At 41.5% G+C, this 19,529-nt stretch overlaps 1 protein-coding gene across 4 annotated transcripts in view; it reads right to left on the bottom strand.

Annotated features, from left to right (window-relative positions):
- The window catches only part of LOC121314933 (dedicator of cytokinesis protein 8-like), a 58,168-nt gene extending 40,636 nt beyond the window's left edge, over window positions 1-17,532 (bottom strand). For 2 of the 4 annotated variants that reach the window (XM_041248706.1, XM_041248716.1), the window contains exons 1-2: window positions 17,383-17,532; window positions 1,776-1,884 (exon numbers count right to left, since the gene is read on the bottom strand). In XM_041248706.1, the coding sequence (XP_041104640.1) occupies window positions 1,776-1,884; window positions 17,383-17,435 (162 nt within the window). In that variant the 5' untranslated portion in view covers window positions 17,436-17,532. Of the gene's footprint in view, window positions 1-665; window positions 755-1,775; window positions 1,885-17,382 lie in introns of those variants that run through there. The other 2 variants (XM_041248733.1, XM_041248724.1) reach the window with 2 other exon arrangements.
- Window positions 17,533-19,529: the final 1,997 nt, after the last annotated feature.

Raw genomic sequence — 19,529 nt, 5'->3', positions numbered from 1 at the left:
GGTTACACCCCTATTAAACTCTATAACCGCTATAATAAAGAAATATTAGATAATCAATTGTTCTTACATAACACTTGTTCTGGATGGTGTAGCGCAATCATTATGTTTACTTGCATTCTGACAGAAAACTAAACTACAAACCAGATCAGCATACAAGCCAAAGCAGGCTATCTGTCACAGAGCTAGAACTGACTTCACCATTTAAATAACTAATTCTCTAACACCTTTTATGTTTTTATGTATTTTGTATTATAGGTTGCAGTATACAAATTGAGCCATATACACAAATATCTAAATCTAATCAATAACAACAAGATGATATTTGAACACGAGCAGCCTATTAATCCCCCTGTGCAGCACTTCACTGCTCCTTTAAAGCAGGAGGCCTCAGGAATGACCACCTTGTAGCATTAACTCTCTTAAACAGGCAAGAAAGTACAGATACAAATATGCAATATAAAATGGCTATTACTAATTGATGACTGAAAAATATGTACACATTTAAAATGTATATATCTAAACAAATGTAATTTGAATGAGAAAACTAGAATCTGATACAAACACAGCAGTAGGGTACACCACTGCAACTTCCTAGCATGGTATAAAGAAATCATTGCTATTTTGCATATACATAGTTTCCTTCAGGTAACCAAAATTAGGCTTACCCGTTTGAGTCTTCAAATTCTGTACAACTGTGACTGACAAAATGGCGTCTTCCGGAAATGAAACCTCCAGTTAATGTCTACAAGAAGATTTTTTTTCTGAAACCCTTCCTCTTCAAGTAAAAACCACTGAACCAGAGAAGCCATACAGATTCGAAAGTCAGATGCAAACTCAGGAAGTGACCTCACTTGCGGTTAGTTGCTAAAAGTAAAGTTGCTCCATCTTTAGACTTTCATCCTGAAAGACCATTATCAGTCATTATTCAAAACTAAGGTCTGTAGAGAAGAAACAGTTATTATTGTACACACAATGCCTTTATCAAAAGGTATTGTATGTGCAGCAATACTTTGCTGCACCTTGGAAGCAGTTAACCTGTATTGGTTTTTAAATGGGCTAAGTAGTACTAGTTTTAATCATTTTGGATATTTTTTAAGTATTTTCAATGCTACCTTTTATACTAACTTGCTGCTAAACAGAGGCTCTCTTTAAATAGATGAAGGTTACCAATAACAGTTTGCTACCTGGTGATGTCATTAGAATTGAAATAGTCTTCCACTAACAATGTCAAACACCCAGTACTGTACAATCAAAAAAAGGCTTAACTCTAAAGGGTGGCGATCTCTAAATGAAATAGAGGACTAAACATGACCATATGCTAGAATTCAAAAGTTAATCATAAGCTTTAAGGTAAACAGTACCAATTCCAGACTGTTGTATAAAATGTGATTAAGCAACACATGCAAAAAAAGCCTTTATCTCTGGCAGCCCAGGTATCTGATTTTGATAAGTAGTCAGCATCCCAAAACCACAACACAATGTGGGACAAATACTACTGGACACCAGTGACAGTTTCAAAATGAGAGGCCAAGGATTGGCTGGGAATTAGGTGCACATGGAGGCTGAACTCCCCCCTAAGCCCTATGAGGGTGGTCCCTAGAGTTGCCTTCGGGCATGTGGGGAAGCTCACAGTGCCACTGTCTCTGCCACTGATTCTCTGAGGAAAAACCCAGCACCAAAAATATGCAAAAATACAAATGCATGTTCTTCTTGTTTAAATACATTGGAAATAACCCACGTCCATCTATTAATAAAGTGCTGTGAAAGTTACTCACTATCTGTAGTGAGACAGAAGCACCAGACGCTGTTGAACTCTGGCGTTGATGGTACGGCCCCGCCCCATATTGTCCGACAAACTGTTTCCTTATTTCTGCTGACGAATATCTGTTAAAGTAGAAAGAACATATATTACTGTTACTGGGGAAGTGTTTTTCAAATACTAATTGCAATCGAGAATGAACAGTATATAATAACAAATAAAAAATCATAAAAAAAGACAACAATAACCCTAATTTAATAACATAATTTCCATATTTAAAGTACAAAGGAGTGACAAAAAGTAGCAAGGGTGAAATAGACTTTAGTTGTGTCCTTGAAGAGGCCAAGGGAGTCTTGTTGATCGGCATACACTTGGAATATTTGCCATGCTTTATAAAAAATGTGATCTTGGCTCCAAAAACCTTGATTCCAAATGGCCATCCCCTCCTTTTATTTACCTAATGTTAGAAAATGACCTTCAAAAGACAGCTGTATGGTAACTTCAGTTGAGGTTACTTTATCTTAATTTGAGGCATTTTTACATGCATACAGGGGTAACTACTGTTTTTGTCTACCCAGGCCATCCTTCAAAATAAAGAAAAGCAGTTTTTAACTTTCTAAACCTACAACAAATGTGCATAACTCCAGTTAAAGTACTGTTAGGAAAGTAAAGCCAAGAACACATCTTCAACACATTAAAGTCATAATGCTGCTATTGTTAATAACTGAACAAACTGATTTGAAAGCCTTGGGTAGGCAAATATCATGCTTGGATCCAACTAACTGTGGGTACTGCATGTAGGCCAAATGACTGGCCCTGAAAAGGGTTTTCCATTAATGTTAATGTTTTGTCCATGTTACCCCATAGGAACTTTATTGTGATACCATTCTTGGCAGTCACCACTGTAATAAATAAATAAATACATAAATAAATAAATAAATAAACACATAAACAAATAACAACAACTATCCCACTCAATGCACATAAATAACATTTGGGTTACCACTGCACTTGGATTCCTTTATAAAAGTTTGCCATAAAAGATACAGTATTCGCAGTCATTTAGCAGTGTCACATGTTTCGCTGCACTGTGCTTGCCAATGCCTCGACATTCTTCCCCTTGCCTTACTACAAGTTGCTATGTTTTTTGTCAAGGTGAACTTTAATAACGGCAATACTGTAGGTTTATCCTTATTGACCTACTGGGCAACTGTCAGTGCTGTCTGTCCTTACAGACTTTGTGTGGGTGGCAGGGGAGCTACTGTACTGTAGGGACTTAGAAGATAAGAAACACTCTTCCCAATGTTTTCATTCATTCTCTGCCTGTTTCTAATACTGAAATAAAACATCTTAAAACTTGCTATTTGGAAACTGAAAGTTCAAAATCCATCCATTCTAAATACCCTTCCTGTTCTACAAGCACTGAAAACACCCATATGTAAATGAGTCAGCCTCAGGACAGTGTTTTGAATAAACACGCATCCCTACTCATTAGCATCACAAATACGAACAGAAAGACTATGGAATGATTTCTTGCCCCAGTGGAAGACAATATTTCTTGATTTCAGGTTAAATTAGTTTTCTAGTGCAAAACAAGGAAAATAAACTCATATAATGCCCATTTTATTAAATTGCAAATATCATATTTTTTCTGTAAAAACTAATACAATAAATTGTATATTTATCGGACAGAACATCTAAACAAATAAAAAAACCCTGCTACAGATGACTGATATGTTACTAACCTGGCATAGACAGACAGTCCACTCAACATTTAAACTCTAAGATAGTAGGTGAAGAGAGATTACATTCATTCATGCCACTCTGGTAAAACTCATAAGAAAGTAATGTAAACAAACTATACCTATGTAGCAGGGCATTAGGAAAGCCCTGCTGTTTAATTGTATTGTTTGTTTATTTTTAGAATGGGGTCTCCCCCTCCGCCCGTGTTATTTTGTATTTGTTTATTGTATTGTGTTTTATTTTGTTTATAGTTGACGACGAACCGCCGTGTGTTTTGTTTGTTTATTATTTATTGTATGACGGTGTAGCTGTGTTTTAGTTTTGTTATTGTTTTGCAGCGTGGATGGGAAGGCCCATCCACATTGTACCAAGGCTGTACCAAAGTCATGGCTCCAGATTACCAACAGTACAGCCCCACGGCAACAGCAATAGAGCCCATATGACGCCTAAGGGCATGCCGCCTGCAAAACTCTAGAGCCCAGAGAGGGTCTCGTTCAGTTTGTCACATCAAGGCGGTAAAAACGGTCCTCCTCTGTCTCGTGTGGGGGAGGTTTGAAAGTTTCCAAAACCACTGATTGGTTAATATGGAATGAAGATACCACCTTTGGCAAAAAGGATGGATTTGTTCTTAATGTTACCCACGAGTCACTTCCAGTGAAAGCCATACATGTGTCATCGATGGACAATGCATGAAGCTCACTTACTCATGTAACGGCTATTAAAAATGCCACTTTTAATGAAACAGGGCTCAGTTCTGCTGACGCCATGGGCTCAAATGGAGGACCCATAAGGGCCCGCAGTACCAGTTCTAGATCTCACTTGGGGACCATACTTTTCATGGGAGGATGAAGCCTTCGAGCCCCTTTAAGAAACTGCACTGCCAGGAAATGTGCCCCACGGGACACAGAGTCAATTTTGTCATGGCACACTGATATTGCTGCCAGGTATATCTTCAAAGTGGACATTGATTTTCCTGCGTCAAACAGGTGTTGTAAAAAGGTTAATTTCGTCTCAATCGAGCAAGTCACCGGATCGTGACCTTCAGCAAGGCACCAGTCTTAGAAGACTTTCCATTTAATGAGCACTGGGCTCTAGTGCTTGGTGCCCTACCAGACTGTAGTGTTTCTACTACTGCATCTGGCAAACCTCGTCTGAATAGACGGCTCCATTCAACGGCCAGACCCAGAGTTGGAGCTGGGCTGAGTTCGGGTGCCATAATATCCCCTCCACTTGGCTCAGGAGGTCCTTGTGCAGCGGGAGCTGACAAGGCTGATGCGATATCATGTCGGAGAGGACAGCAAAGCAGGAGCGTCTCAGCCACCTGGGTGCAACCAGCAGAACCTGTGCTCTCTCCACCCTAATCCTCTCTAGTGTCAGGGGTATCAATGGTAATGGAGGGAATGCATACAACAGCCCCTGTGACCAGGGGTGAGCTAGCGCATCCACTCCCAGGGGACCCCCGTCTCTCTCCATGGAGAACCATAGGGGGCAATGAGTGGACTCGGCTGTGGCAAAGAGGTCGACTCGTGTCGGCTGAAACCTCTCCCAAATCTGTTCCACCACTTGAAGATGCAGCCTCCACTCTGAGCTGTCTGGAGCTCCTCTGGACAGGAGGTCTGCTGCCTTGTTGTACACACCAGGGAGGTGAACTGCCCTGATGGAAAGCAAGTTTCTGTGTGTCCAGGACAGGAGTCTGTGCGCTGCATGGTGAAGGCCCGGTGAGCGCAGACCACCTTGGTGATTTATGTATGCTACCACTGTGGTGTTGTCCGTCCAGACTAGAACATGTTTGTGCGCCAATTGCTGGTGAAAATGTAATAACACCAGACTCACTGCTTGCAGCTCTTGTGCATTTATGTGCATTTGCTGCCAATGTCCCTTCCACTGACCTCTTATTCCTCTCCCGTTCCAGACCGCTCCCCAGCCCAGACTGGAGGCGTCTGTAGTGATCACTTCACTTCTGTGAGGGGATCCGAGGGGAGATCCGAGGCGCAGATTGCCAGGACGAAGCCACCACTCTAGTGTCTTCCGGCAGTAGGACAGCGTCCTCTCTGAATAGGGAGAGTGTGGTCTCCAACGACTGAATCCTGTCTTCCGACAGTGAGGCAAGTATGCTCACAGAGTTCAGTTTGATTCCCAGGAACACTGTGGACTGAGACGAGACGAAGTTGCTCTTCTGTTGATGTATTGAGAGCCCCAACTTCACCACATGATCTATGACCTGTTTTGTGTGCGCCTCTGGCGTGCTTTTGACTGCACGCAAATCAACCAATCGTCCAGATAGTTTAGGATCCAAATACCCCGCAGCCTGAGTGGAGCCGTGTTGCAATCATGCACTTTGAAAATGTGCGGGGTGCCAGCGAGAGGCCAAATGGCAGCATGCAGAATTCGTACGCCTTGCCTTGAAAGGCGAAGCGCAGATATTTTCTGTGCACGGGGCGGATAGGGATGTGAAAATAGGCGTCTTGCAGGTCGATCGATGTGAACCAGTCGCCCGGTTGGACGGACTGGAGGATACGCTGTGCTGTCAACATGTTCAACTTCCTCTGTTTGAGGAACAAGTTGAGGACCCCGAGGTCCATAATTGGTCTGAAACAGTCGTCCCTTTCGGGCACCAGGAAGTACCTGTGGTAAAAGCCGCTGTGGTCATCGCTTGGACTTACCAAGTGTATAGCATTCTTCCTTTGAAGACTGGCGATCTCCTGTTGAAGGAGTATCACCCTCGCTGGTTCAACGGTGGTGAGGAGCACAACCTTGAAGGGTAGCGGACCTATGTGGAATTGTAGAGCGTATCCGAGTCTCATAGTCGATAGCACCCAGGAGTCCTGGGTGCAGCCCTGCCAAGGGTTGTTGCCGTTGGTCAGTCTGGATGTGTGGGGGGTTTGGGCTTGGGAGAGGGCGGGTCTTTCTTAGGCCCTGGCCTCGGTCTCCAGCCAGAGAACCGGTTACCCCTGGCCTGAGGTGGTCCCCTATTGCTGGCCCTGCCTCTGCCTTTGCCTGATTGTCTATTCTGGGGTGGAGGGCCCTTTTACCCCAGCAGGCTGTGCATGCCACCTTGCATGCTGGCTGTTTGCTGGAGAACTTTGAGGCGACCTCCGTGGTCTTGTGGGACCTCTCAAGGCTCATATCAATTGTCGCCCCAAAAGTCTGCCACAGTGTAATAGGGGCATCCAGCAGCGCCACCTTCTCGGTCTCCACAACCTTAGCTTGTGTCAGCCACAAATGCCGGCGCACGGCCACCATCGCCACCAGCGACCTCCCTGATGCCTGACCTAACTCTCCTATTAGGTCAGTCATCGCCTTAGCCACCACCTGGAGCTCCCCTGTGTCTGCCTTTGTGGCTCTGTCCTGCAGCCTCTCCACCAACTGGCTCTGGTACAGCACCAGTATGGCCATGACGTTTGCTGCTCGGACGCCTTTTTTAGCATTGCGTCCGTTGTTCTGCAGGGCTTTGACGGGCATGTTGGGTCCTTATCCCCCTTGATATCCCCCGGTGGTAGGGGGCAGCCTGCCCTGGGATTTTAATAGGGTCTCCAGCATAGTTTGCTGAGCCCTGACAGTCTCCGCCAGCTCGGCGAAGCGCCGCTCGGCCGAGCTTGAGCACCTCCAAGGCGACAGCGACGGAGAACGTCTGCGCCTGCGTGGAGAAGGGGAGAGGCACCTGCGTGGCGACCTCCTGCCCCCTGGGGAAGGGGAGCGGTACCTGCGCGGTGACCGTCTGTCCCCTGGTAAGCGTCCCTGTGGCAGAGCAAAGCTCTGCCCTTTAAATTGGCAGGGATGGGGTTAACTTCCCCTACCTGCCTGGGTTTATTATGTTCAGGTGGCTGGGGTTGATTAGTTGATTAGGTTGATTAACGATCAATCAGCGCCCAGCCACCTGATATAAAAGGAGGCCTCTGCTTCTCATTTGGGGGAGAGGGAGCTGAGGAAGCAGGTTGGTTTTTTTTGGTTGTTTGGAGAGCTTGAATCCAGTGAAGGCATTGCCCAGCCTGGAAACTGTTATTTTTGTAAATTTTGCTTTTTGTCTTTCTTTGTGTTTAAATTGTTTTGTTTTGGCCCTTGTGCCCTTTCATTTTGTGTTTATTTATAATAAAATAGTTATTTTTTTGAACTGCAGTCTGTCTCTGGGCCTCTATCCACTCGCCAGCCTGCCACAGTCCCCTTGAGTGGTACCACCTTGGTGGGCACCAATTCACCTCCCCTGAGAGGTGCCCGCGCCTCTGTACCGGTGGTGGGGAAGGGGAGGGTGACCTGGTTGTTCGGGAGAGTTCCCTGGTCACTGTAGTGGGGGGGTCCTGGAAGACCACTGCGGAGACCCTTGGACCACCGATCTCATTCTCCCCTGGCTTGGAGAGAGATTCTGCTGGGGAAAGGGCTGCTCTCCGTCTCTTTGTTCTGCTGGAGAACTTCCTACAGGGAGAGCAGTCCAGCTCACCTCCCAGTGCCTTGGCCGCGTGTTCTGACCCGAGGCACCTGGCGCAGAATCTGTGTTCATCCTGCTTGGGCAGCTTGGCTGAGCACCGGTCACACTGGTGGAAGCCCGCTGATCCAGTTGACTGCACCAACATGTTTGCAGCTGTTGTTTAAACTGCTATGCTCATTGAGCAAGCAGCCTGCAGACGTGTTTTTTTTTTTTTTTTTTTTTTTTCCAATGATTTACCAGTGCCGAATCAGTTGGTGCCGGGATCGGCGTCGAGGCGAGTGCTGGCGGTGCCGAGGTTGGCGTCGAGATGCGCGCGGTTGGTGCCGCGAGGTCAGTGCCGAGTCAATCGGCGCAGCGGTCAATGCTGACGTGTAGCGTGGTCGGTGCCGGGCTGTAGACGGCCTCGAAGCTATTCCCCGCCGCCCAATCAATCGGTGCCGAGAAAAGCGCCATTGGTGCCGAGGGGGTGGAGTCGAGTCAATCAGCGCCGAGGTCGATGCCGATGTGTAGCACGGTCGGTGCCGGGTTGTAGACAGTTTAGAAGCTACTCCCTGCTGCCGAATCAATCGGTGTCAAGATCGGCGTTGAGAGAACGCGCTGTCGGTGTCGAACAGTCGGTGCCGGATGGTCCCGTTCCAAGGCCAGTGCCGATGGTAGGCACGGTTGAGGCCGAGCTGTAGGTAGCGCCGAAGATGTTCACGCCGACTCTGGGTCAACCGGGGCTGACTGGGTGCTGTTTCTCTCGGCCTCGCAAGGCGGCGGGAAACCGCGGTCGGTGCTGAGGTAAGCAGCCGATTCAATCGCTGTGGTCGTCGAGGGCAAGCGCAGCCACGCTAGGATATCCCGAGGCGTGAGAGGGGTGCTAGGCCAAAGCTGTTTTTTTTTTTTTTTTTCTTCTCGGTTTGCAGTCCAATTAAATCGGCGCAGAGGACGATGCCACGGGCCCAAGGGGTCTCCTACAGCACCACAACAGCTCTCACACGGTGTATCAGCTACACGAAGCCTCGTGTAGTGAAAATAATGGCTGCTTGCTAATCCGTGAAGAGGGGTCGAAACCAGCTCTAGCCAGAAAACTGATGGGGGACTATAGCAAGAGCACTGTTACTAACGCTCGAAAGTGTGATACCGTGGTTTAAAATTTAGTTGGAGCACCAAATAAACCAGACAAATTCGGACGCAAATGCCAAAGCAATTCACGACCTGTCTCAGAGAGATGAGAGAGAAAATGGCGATGTGCTACTCTGAGGATATCTCTCTTCAGCAGGAGGTGGGCTGGACTTCCCCCTCACAGCAGGGCCATAAACACAATCTGGCCTTCATGTTAAAATACTTGCATGTTTTCCAATGCAAACAGAAAACTGAAAGCCACAGATATTACGTAAAAACAAATGGGAAAAATACACTTTAATGTTCTTTTTTTATTTTATTTCAAATCCAAATCAAGGGTTGTTGTTTATTTCGAACTCCACAATACACTGCGTTGTCTGGTCTTTTTTGCACCAATTTGTGTCTGTGTTGCAGCAAGTGTACACTGTGCTAATGGAGGCAAAGTGTTTTTCATGCAAACTCCCCCTACTGTAATGAAATGTTAATGATACACTGAGTACAACCTAGCTGTTATCTGTGTCCCATCTAACACTTAAATTAGTGGTTATAATAGGTCATTTCTACTGGCAACTTAGAACAAAAAGTACAATTTGTAACCGCTTAGGATTGCCACCACCACAAAAATAAATTTCAGGTAAGTTAAATGCCTTGCACCACTGCATACCAGTAAGTTATGTTTGTTTAGCGTGTGTTAAATGTATCTGTAACCAATATGCTGAGTTAAATATGCTTTTCACACATAGTTGATGGTTCTTACTCATGTGCTATTTTGAGTTTGCCACTTGTATTTACTGTTCTATAACTGGATTGTCATGCTTAGACATGGTTAGAAAGGTGGGAGGGGTGTCAAATTACTGAAAAGCAAACTTTAAACTAAACTGCAACAACACAGCACACACATTCACAAAACAATAAGCAGACTGTATTAACAGTCACTTGAAAGGCTGCATTATCATAGCAGCTCAGGGCTCTGTAGAGACTGAATATTATCACAACAAGCCATGCACTCCTCAGTTTTATTTTATAATCCTCAAGATTCCATATTACAAGTGTGAAGCTTTTTAATAGGGCTAACTAAGAGGGTGAAAAACTGTTCTTTTAACTTGATATATAGAAGTAGAATTTCTCAAGAGGCTTTAATACATTACGCTATACTGTCAACCTGTTTTGAGACAGACTTGAGATTTAAGTACTCTACTGTAGTAAACACAGTGTCAAAAAACCCAGGGAGGAATCTTGGACAAAATAAGACTTGCATTGAAAGATTAGTTCGTAGATCTCTAGAAGAACTGTCATAAATAACTGTTGTAAAAATAACGTTATTAAGTTGTTCTCATTATTTGCATGGTCATTTTGCAGTTTTTCAAGTCTATGCATGTAAAGTTCCTATAAAGGTAAAGTGCCCATGCACCTGTATGTGTCCAGAATCTCACACTAAGATTACACACATCACTACCTTATTGTCAATGTTTTGCAACAACAAGGCAGGCAAAAGTGCAGATCCTTGCAAAGTTCTGAAGGTACACGTTAGTAATGGCATAACCTACACCTTGAAGTAGCACTTGCATAATGTTAATATTTGAGCTTGTAAGTCTGGAAACTGGGTTTGGCCCCCAGTACAACAAGATTGTCAGTACCCTTAGTCAGATTCAACCATGTGCAGACGGCTTGGGGGTCTAAGGCCCCCTCCCCCCAAACTTGACCTGTCTCAGACCCACAGGCAATCCCCAATGGAAATAATAATGATAATAGGAAAGTGCGACAGATAGCGAATGAATCCTAGTCAACAATCTCCCTCCATGCCTGTGAGGGCGCGGTACAACAGGAACAGTGTGCCCCGGACTGGATGGTTTGGCAGTTCATTCCAGGGTTAGTTAGAAGTCGGCCATCCAGAAAGGGGGCGGAGTCACAATACCAGAAGTCATCTCCTTAATGTAGTAGGCAATGTGTCTGTCATTGATTGCGGGATACATGATTGCAATCGCTACCAAAGGGGACGTGACTGAGGGTATAGCAGGGGATGTGACAAAGTAATCTGTTCCTTTGTTATGGTTATGAAAAGAACAGTGAAGGAGTACTGTGTTATAAAGAAACCGTGAGTTTTTGTGTGCTGTTTTGTTTCTCCATGAAACTGCTACATTTGTCGTTTATAGAAGGCTAATATCTGGGAGCTGTAGCTAAAAGGGCCAGCAATTAAACCCAGACTACACTTCACCATCGTGCACGAATAAACCTGTACATCACCACTTTCACTCACTCTGGTCTTGTGACCGTGTTGTGTTTGTGTGTGTTTTGTTTAGTGTCTATTATTATTTCAGGACTGAACCCTGTGATTTACCTACGTGATACACACTGTTGTGTACAGCCAGGTATTATTATTTCTGGTTGCAAAATAAGCAAACCAGCCAAATAAAAAGCTGTTTAACTGTGCTCTGTGTTGTTGCAAATCATTGCTCAGCACTGCATCACTGCTACACCTGCACACCACTTTGCCACAGAAAAGCACCATTTTTTTCCCGCCTCCCTGCCAGGAATCCTGACTTCGTCATGTTTGTGCATGAACTGGGAGTGAAGCCGAGTGAACCACGGACACACAATAAGCCAGAAGCGGAAGGTACAAACAGGTAATTTTACTATTGGAAAAAAGGTACCTGTACGCTAAAAAAGAAATAATAATAAAATTGTAAAAATAACATGTATATATTAAATTCTAGATCATAGTTTTTGAGGAAGATAGAATGGAGGCAAGGAAGCAGAGGCTGAGAGAGGAGGGTAACATTCAAGCGAAAACAAATACATAAATATGAAAATGATGGGAGATGTCTCATTAGCAGGTGGGCACTAGCCCCAGCAGCCAGCAGAGAGGCCCAAGAAAAAACCTGTTTGTTTGTTTTGATCCTAGCCAGGGTTATTGTCCTTCTCATTCAAGGTGCCTACTAACAGATTTAACTTACCTGAAACAACAAAAGAGACAACCATCAAACCAACTCAATGAGAGGCACCCAAGCTTCTAACAGAGCTCAATTCATTTTGTACAAATTTAGAAAAGACATCCCATATGTAGCACATACTTTTATGTACCTGGACTGTCTCATACGATTTATTAGTTTGTTATGCAAATGGCACCCTTCACATATTCTGTCATATTGGTATATAGAAGTTTCCTCTCCCTGTTGCAAGTCAGTTTTGCGACCTTGATAGTATGCACTCTGAGACTGCACAAATTACTGATGTTTCATAAAGTGATGGACCATTCCAGATAAAAAAGGTTATGGGCAGTTTCCACCTCCAACTTCCATGAAGGACTGTGAGGCATTGATCATCAAGGAATGTTAAAATCAATACCGTGATGGCTCTCCACGGCTCTATATTTTATTTTCCCAAGCCTTTTTTGATTAAATATGTTACAGTGCAGAAGTATAGAAACAAATATGATCTGCAGCCCCATGTGGTTCAGTTTTTATTCTCTTTGCAGTCAGTGCAGTGCTTAAATGATCTGTGTAAAGATGTCACTTGTTGTTATGAGCATGAACACAATGCTGTAATCTGTGTAGCGGCTTCATACAGAAAGTAGTTAGCTGTAATCTACATTCACAGTGTATGGAATATTACTTCTGGAAAGAATTTAACCCAAACCAATAGTTTAATCACAGCGCAAAATTCAGGACCACAGGATGCAATTGCAAATGAAGTAGAGATACGTGAGGATATGGAATGGGTTACCCAGCCATGTTGTTGATGCTAAATCATTCAGATAATTTATGACCAACCTTGACAAAATGTTGAGATTAATCAGCCACTAGGAAGACGGTGTAAAGGTAAATATTCTAAGAGAAATAAAACAGTATGGAACCAATTTCGAGCTATTACATTATTGCTCTGTACAGCTTCCTGTTTTAAAACCTTTACAGTGCTGGGAAAATAGTCGAATATTAAAGTAAACAGGCAAAGCTGACCATGTTCATATTCACTCCTATAAAATAATTTATAACTGACTGTGACGGGATACACCGCCGCCCCTGTATTATGATTTGTATTTTTATATATTTGTATTTGTGACGACAAAAAAGCTGTATTTTGTTGTTTGTTTTTAATTAAAACCTGTGAGAAAATGGCTGGAGCCTCAACAAGGTTTATTGTTTTACTGATAATTAATTAAGGCTCCAGCCATGGCTTAAAAGAACCTGCTCCAGGCTGATCGAGGCATTTTTGAGCCAGAGACGGGAGTACTGTGTTGAGCTGGAGAATATAAGAGAAGCAGCTGCTACCGCTGTACCACATGGCATTTGTTTGCTGGTTTATTTTGGCCACTGAGCCTTTTTGTTTTGTGTATTATTTCATTTATTATTAAAAGCAGAGCGCAATCGCATCTCGTTCCCCGTACCTACCTTTGCTGCCTGGCCTTTGTTCACTTTCTGGCCTGCCTGACATCACACTACTCGCTATCTTGCCACAATGACTATCAAAAAAATATCATGCAAAGGGGGTCTTCGAGTGGCTCCCCTGGTAAAAGCACGGATACGTGGTGTGCAGGGTGGGTCACACAGTCAGGGGAGCACAGGTTTGCGTCCTTGCTGTGCGAAGTCGACTGTCTTTGCTGGGGATTCTGGAGGGTGCACTGCACTGGCTCAGTCGCTCCCGTGGGTTAGGGCAGGGATTCTTTCTGCTCATCGTGCTACAGCAGACCCTACTGGCCAGGAGCCTGGTGAACTCAATCAGACACCTGCAGGGCTCATCTTTGTCCTCCAGAAGCCTGCAGCTAGCTGACATCCGCTTTTGAGTTCCTGGTTATAAATGATACTGGCTTCATGGTGGGATTGGAGGATGCCCACTGAACCTTCATTTCTCCTAGGCTGTTGTGGGGGAATCGATGTGGTGAGGGAGAACATAACTGGACATTTGAAATTGGGCAGAAAAGCAGGGGTAAAATAACCGGAAATTAAAAAAAAAGATATTATGCAAAGAAAACTAAAGCATAAATGACGCTTAAAACAAATCACAGACATTGCACTGTATGGAACAGTGTTGCTACCTGTTTTACCTGTTTGTTTGTTTCTTCCAGCAAATTTAAAATGAAAGATTATTAATTTGTTAAATTGAAAACACATGAATAACCCATGTTCATTCCAGTACTCATTATATGTTACTCCTCTTGGGTCACCAAGTGTAGTTCTAGACTACTACAATTAAGGCTCCTCTATTCTCAGCTGTATGCTATTAATGCACACTGCACACATACCTGTTACTTGCTGCTTCTGTTTTAACTGTAATGCTGATATATTAGAGGCTGGAAACCATACTATCTTTTATAAGGTTTACTAGGTCAAACAATTTTCCAGATGTTCTTACCTACTTTCACTAAGCTTTATTGAACTTTGCTTTTATTATAGGATTCATTTATAAGGGTGTAAAAACAGTCATACTATGAATGCTACAGTATACTACTAATAAGAGCATCATCGTATCATTAGGTTGAATGTAGTCATTTGGTCATGCCAAGCCTGCTTCCTTATTCTAAACAACAAAAGCAGAAAACCACAAAGGACAAACTAAACAGTAAGAATCACATGGTCTGTCTAGTATTTTGTACCCTGTCTGCCACGTTACACAGTTTGGAGAAAGTTTTCTTTTACAGCTGTAAGAAGGGGCTGTAATTATTTTAAATATTTGAACAATTTTACCAAAGCCAAGCATAGTCATGAAACCACGATAAAGCAAACAGGTGCCAGAGTATGTGAACCACAGTAATTAGTATATGGAACAAAGCAAATTCAAATGAAGTATTTGTGCAATGACAACAGAACCCTAATAGGGACAGTAGGATTAAATAATGTATGTCTATAATAACCCTATTAGCAGTGTTAAACTGTTCCATTTCCAACAATAAATCCATACCATATATAAAAATACTCAATACTTCAATCTACACAAAATATAGGTATTTAGGAAGAATGTCAATAATCTCAGAGTTCCAAGGAGTATTAATACTGGTAATTACCAGTGTGTCGCCAGTCTATGTAACTTGGCATTCTTTGAAATTTCTGTTAAATTGTGCCTGTTAAAAAAAACACTTTCACGTAGAAACTCATTTTACCTGGAATTTAAACATACTTCAGAATTTAGTTGTATTTCGGTATCTATGAAATGGATTAATATTCTCTATTCTTAATCCACAAACAGTATTTTATGATACTTAAAAATGTGTAGATGATTACCCTTACTGATTTTCTGTCTTTAGCTAAAAATGTGGCACATATTTGTCACTGTTTTTTTTTTATAGAGCATTGTGGAAACTAGTATCAGTAAACAGCTTCTGTAAACTGCCTTGTAGGTCACCCTATTACAGTGCAGGGGTGACAAGCTGCATGAAGTGATAGCTCAGAAAGATAAACCATGCAATCCCAAAACTGATTGTGGTCTAAATATCCTGTCTCCCTACAAAGAGTAAGACCATAGTTGTGTAAAACAAACTGTAACCTCAAACGGTTTAATTGCACAATTGCTATAAAAATTGTCCACAAAGAAAAACAGGTATACAAGTGTAAACTTAAATGCAGTGAAACTGATATTAGTGATGGGGGGGGGGGGGTGTTGTTTAATATCTACACTAAACAAAATGTCAATGTTTCCAGAATAAAAAAAAAAAAAAAAAAAAACATCTTGATATAAGTCATTGTTAATGGGGTCCTGGAAGAAAATGTTAAAGTTTAATCTTCCATGGTGCCTTGGTGTCTGTTACATTAACAATATTATTCAAGTATTAAAAAAGAACGTGAAACTATTCTTAACCTGAATAAGCTTTATGAAAAAGGTTGTTGGTGATCTGCAATATATTTTATTCTGGAGCTCAGGAACAAAACAAAACTTAAAAATGTTTCGCCACAGGTTATATATTTAACCATCAGTTTACATCAGATATATACTTTTTAAAACACTGCTGACTTATTCAGCTAACTTATATCATACTTTGAGTAATCATGGATATATTTACTTATCTATAACATTACACATAAATCATTTTACCTAGGAAGACTTCAATTAAAACCTTCACTTCATCATCCACAACTATCCATAACTCCCTTCATGGGGACATTTGGTCAATACATTATACTGAAAAACCAACAAAACTGAAGAAAAAATAAAACAATGAAATGAGAAGTTGAGAAATGAGAAATAGGCCAGTTGCACAAAAAGGAAATGCAAAGACAAAGAATGACACACAGGCCAATAAAACATGCCCAATGCTACATGTACACCCAGCACTTCTTTGTTCTGTAAATAGTGGCTTTGCACACAACAATTACAACAATAACTGCAAGGGGCTGGGCACAACATGTTTTAAAGGTACAGAAACTACATGTTTAGTTTTACTTGGATCCGACAAACCAACATTTTGAAAATGATGGACTCTAGCTATGAATAAAGTTTTGAGGTATACCTTATTTAAAGTTTTTATTATTTTTAGTTTTTATTTGTGTTCATTACATAAAGTTTGATAGTCATGAAAGTTTATAATCAATGAAGACCGTGTTACCTCTTTTAACAGAGCCCTTGGTGCTTCGAAATATACACATGACGTATTTATAATTATCACCCCTGAACTGTAGCACACGTAGTTCATTCATTTTCTATTTTCTGTGTTAAAATTAACGTTGATACTCGTCTGGCTTGAATAACATGCACATCTACTGGCAGCGAGTTTCAGTTCAGTTTTACACCAATTTCCTTCTGCACCTTGAAATATTAATGCAAATTTGAGTTTCTGTATACTAAAGCTCACTGAAGTGTAAAGAATACTTCGCTATTTCATTATTTTATACACCAAAAAGGATGCGTTAATATTATGTGTTCAGATAAAATAAAATTGTTCATGTTAAATGTAACACAAATGGTGTTATTAATGAAGACAGGTTTGACAAAATGTAAGTTTTCCTTTCTGGAATAGACTCCGTTTCAATTTAACAAATTGTAAACATGCGCATTAGCCCTTACGCGTTCAATTTTAACTACATATAAAATACACATATAAAACATATATATATAATATATATATATATATATATATATATATATATATATATGTATATATATATATATATAAATCATTAGTAACCTATTGGATAAACATAAAATAGTGTATTTTAACATCCACACAAACACAACACAATTTGAAAACCGGGTAAAGATTGTGACTGTTTGCACGCCTCTCGTGTTCTTGTGTTGTACATGTGCCCGTCTTCCGCTTCCAGAACGATGCTACCCTCTGAAGAAAAAACTGTCGCGGCCGCAGCGCCGTCAATTTTACAGTCAGAAAATATATAAACATACGATGAAGAGAAAAAAGTCTTACCTGTTAATTTTGAGAGCAAACGCTCTCCTATCTGCTATTGGCAGGGTGGCCATAGAAGTTTTAACTATATATATATAATGTTGCAATAATCCTGGACAGCTCCAATTTTACTCGTACTGGAATAAATGTCATGTGGTTGAGTGTGAGCCTTCTCTGCTGGCTATATTTGTTTCTGGGTGGAAACTTCCGCATTTTCACTTTCCCTACTGAAGTAAGGATAGCAATGGGAGGGGTCAGCATTGCACGCATTCTATGCAAGATAAGCTGTTTTATTCGTGTAGTAACTACTGTTAACAGCTCCGATTCATTTCCAATAAGAAACGTAAATGGCGGGGACGGTTGGAGGCGAAGAATCAATTGAAATAAATTTGATCAATGTGTTAGTAATTGGTCAAACTGTAAAATAAAACATCTTTAACACTAGTAAATTCAATAGTTATACGATGAATTGAATGTAATTCTCTCTCTCTCTCTCTCTCTCTCTCTCTCTCTCTCTCTCTCTCTCTCTCTCTCTCTTTCTCTCTCGGTTATCAAACTATTTAATTGTGTTTGATCATCGTGAACCAAAAATAAACAAATACAACTAATATAACATGATATATAAACACCATATAATGAAAAAATCTGAAAACTACATGCTTTGGTTGTTTTGTTTATTCTGTTTGATATATTCTGCTACTGCTGAAGGCACGTACTGCACCTGCTCTTCGAATGAGAATTATTCTCTAACGCCCTCTGTTGGAAAAAACTAGCCCTATTAATTGCAACAGCCAGAAATGTATTTGATTTGCTAATTTACGATTATACAAATTACCTAGCACGTGTCCTGAGCAAAATAAAGTGTACTCTGAATGTTATCAAATAAGCTTTTCAGATCTTGACAGGTGTTGGCTTTCTTTTCATTGATGAGAGCATGTTTTATTATTTTATCTCGAAGTGGAATCGTGCACATTACCCATTCAGTGCCGGAGAAAATTATTTAACGAAACACAGGAAGAAGCGTAACGTCAATGTACACACAGGCAACACAAAGCAGGGTGATGTACAGCCTGATGTATTCTCGTATGACGCTATTGGTTTTGCTCCTGTTAAGTTTTGTATTTTTATGTGTCAGCAAACGCATTTCACTGCTGTGAGTGTTGCAGTTGCAATGTTGCATCTTTATTTATTTTTTTGATAGCGGTGTCATAGTTTATTGCTAGTTGTGATATAGTATGGTGGCGTTGAAATGGTAACCAAAGACTGTCACGGTTTCATGTTTGAATGCATTCTTCAAATTATTCAGTTTACGTTGTTGCAATATTATTAGTGAAAGACAACGATTTACTCCTGGTGATTACCTGATGATTTTACAAATACGTTTTAAAATTATAATGAATTAAAGCATGGCGTGTAAATTAAACAGCAGTCGAATGTTAAGTAGACAATCCCACATACAGCAGGGTTCTGACTCCGTGCAGAATTCTAAGGATCGGTGGTTAATCCAAACCCAGGGTTATTCCCCAGTACTGTGTAAAAATACAGACTGTAGCTTGCTCAAATCAACCCCTTAGCGTGTTATATTTTAAGCAGCTTTCCAATATTTAAAGAAACTGCAGGTGGCTTATAAAACGATGTACTTGGCAAGCTAAAAAAGTACCGGCAATTTAATTTTTTTTTTTTTTGGTATTATTGTGTTTATAATATTGTTATTTGTTCTGCTACACTATTTCAGTGGAAACCAATTATAGGTAAACAGCTGGGTGGAAATGAATACTGATGTTGTAAAGCAGTCATGGAAAACGTTTTATTAGAAGACGAGGGTGACTGTCCGGAGCTGGTTGCTATTGTGCAGGCCGATCAAATACCGGTGTCTGTAATTACTGGATATTTAGGTATGTATCACCTTCTGAGACTTTTTTGTCTTTTTTATGGTTTGGGCAGGGGGCAACATTCACAACAAAATAGTAATATGCAACAGCATAAACGTGTTATTAAAGCCCACCTAATATTGTACATAGATTTTAATCATGGAGTCAACCTGATCCCCTTTGGATAATTTAAATAGTTAGATGTACTTGACTTTAGCTGTTTTGCTTTGCCTTGCTGGCCCAACAACGCGGTGAAACAAGCATGATCACAAACAAGACAAGCAGGGCATGCTCGTC

Source organism: Polyodon spathula, chromosome 1 (assembly GCF_017654505.1).
Source record: "Polyodon spathula isolate WHYD16114869_AA chromosome 1, ASM1765450v1, whole genome shotgun sequence".
Lineage (NCBI taxonomy): Eukaryota > Metazoa > Chordata > Actinopteri > Acipenseriformes > Polyodontidae > Polyodon > Polyodon spathula.
Note: the sequence above shows the minus strand (reverse complement) of the source record. Positions and strands in the feature narration are given on the sequence as shown.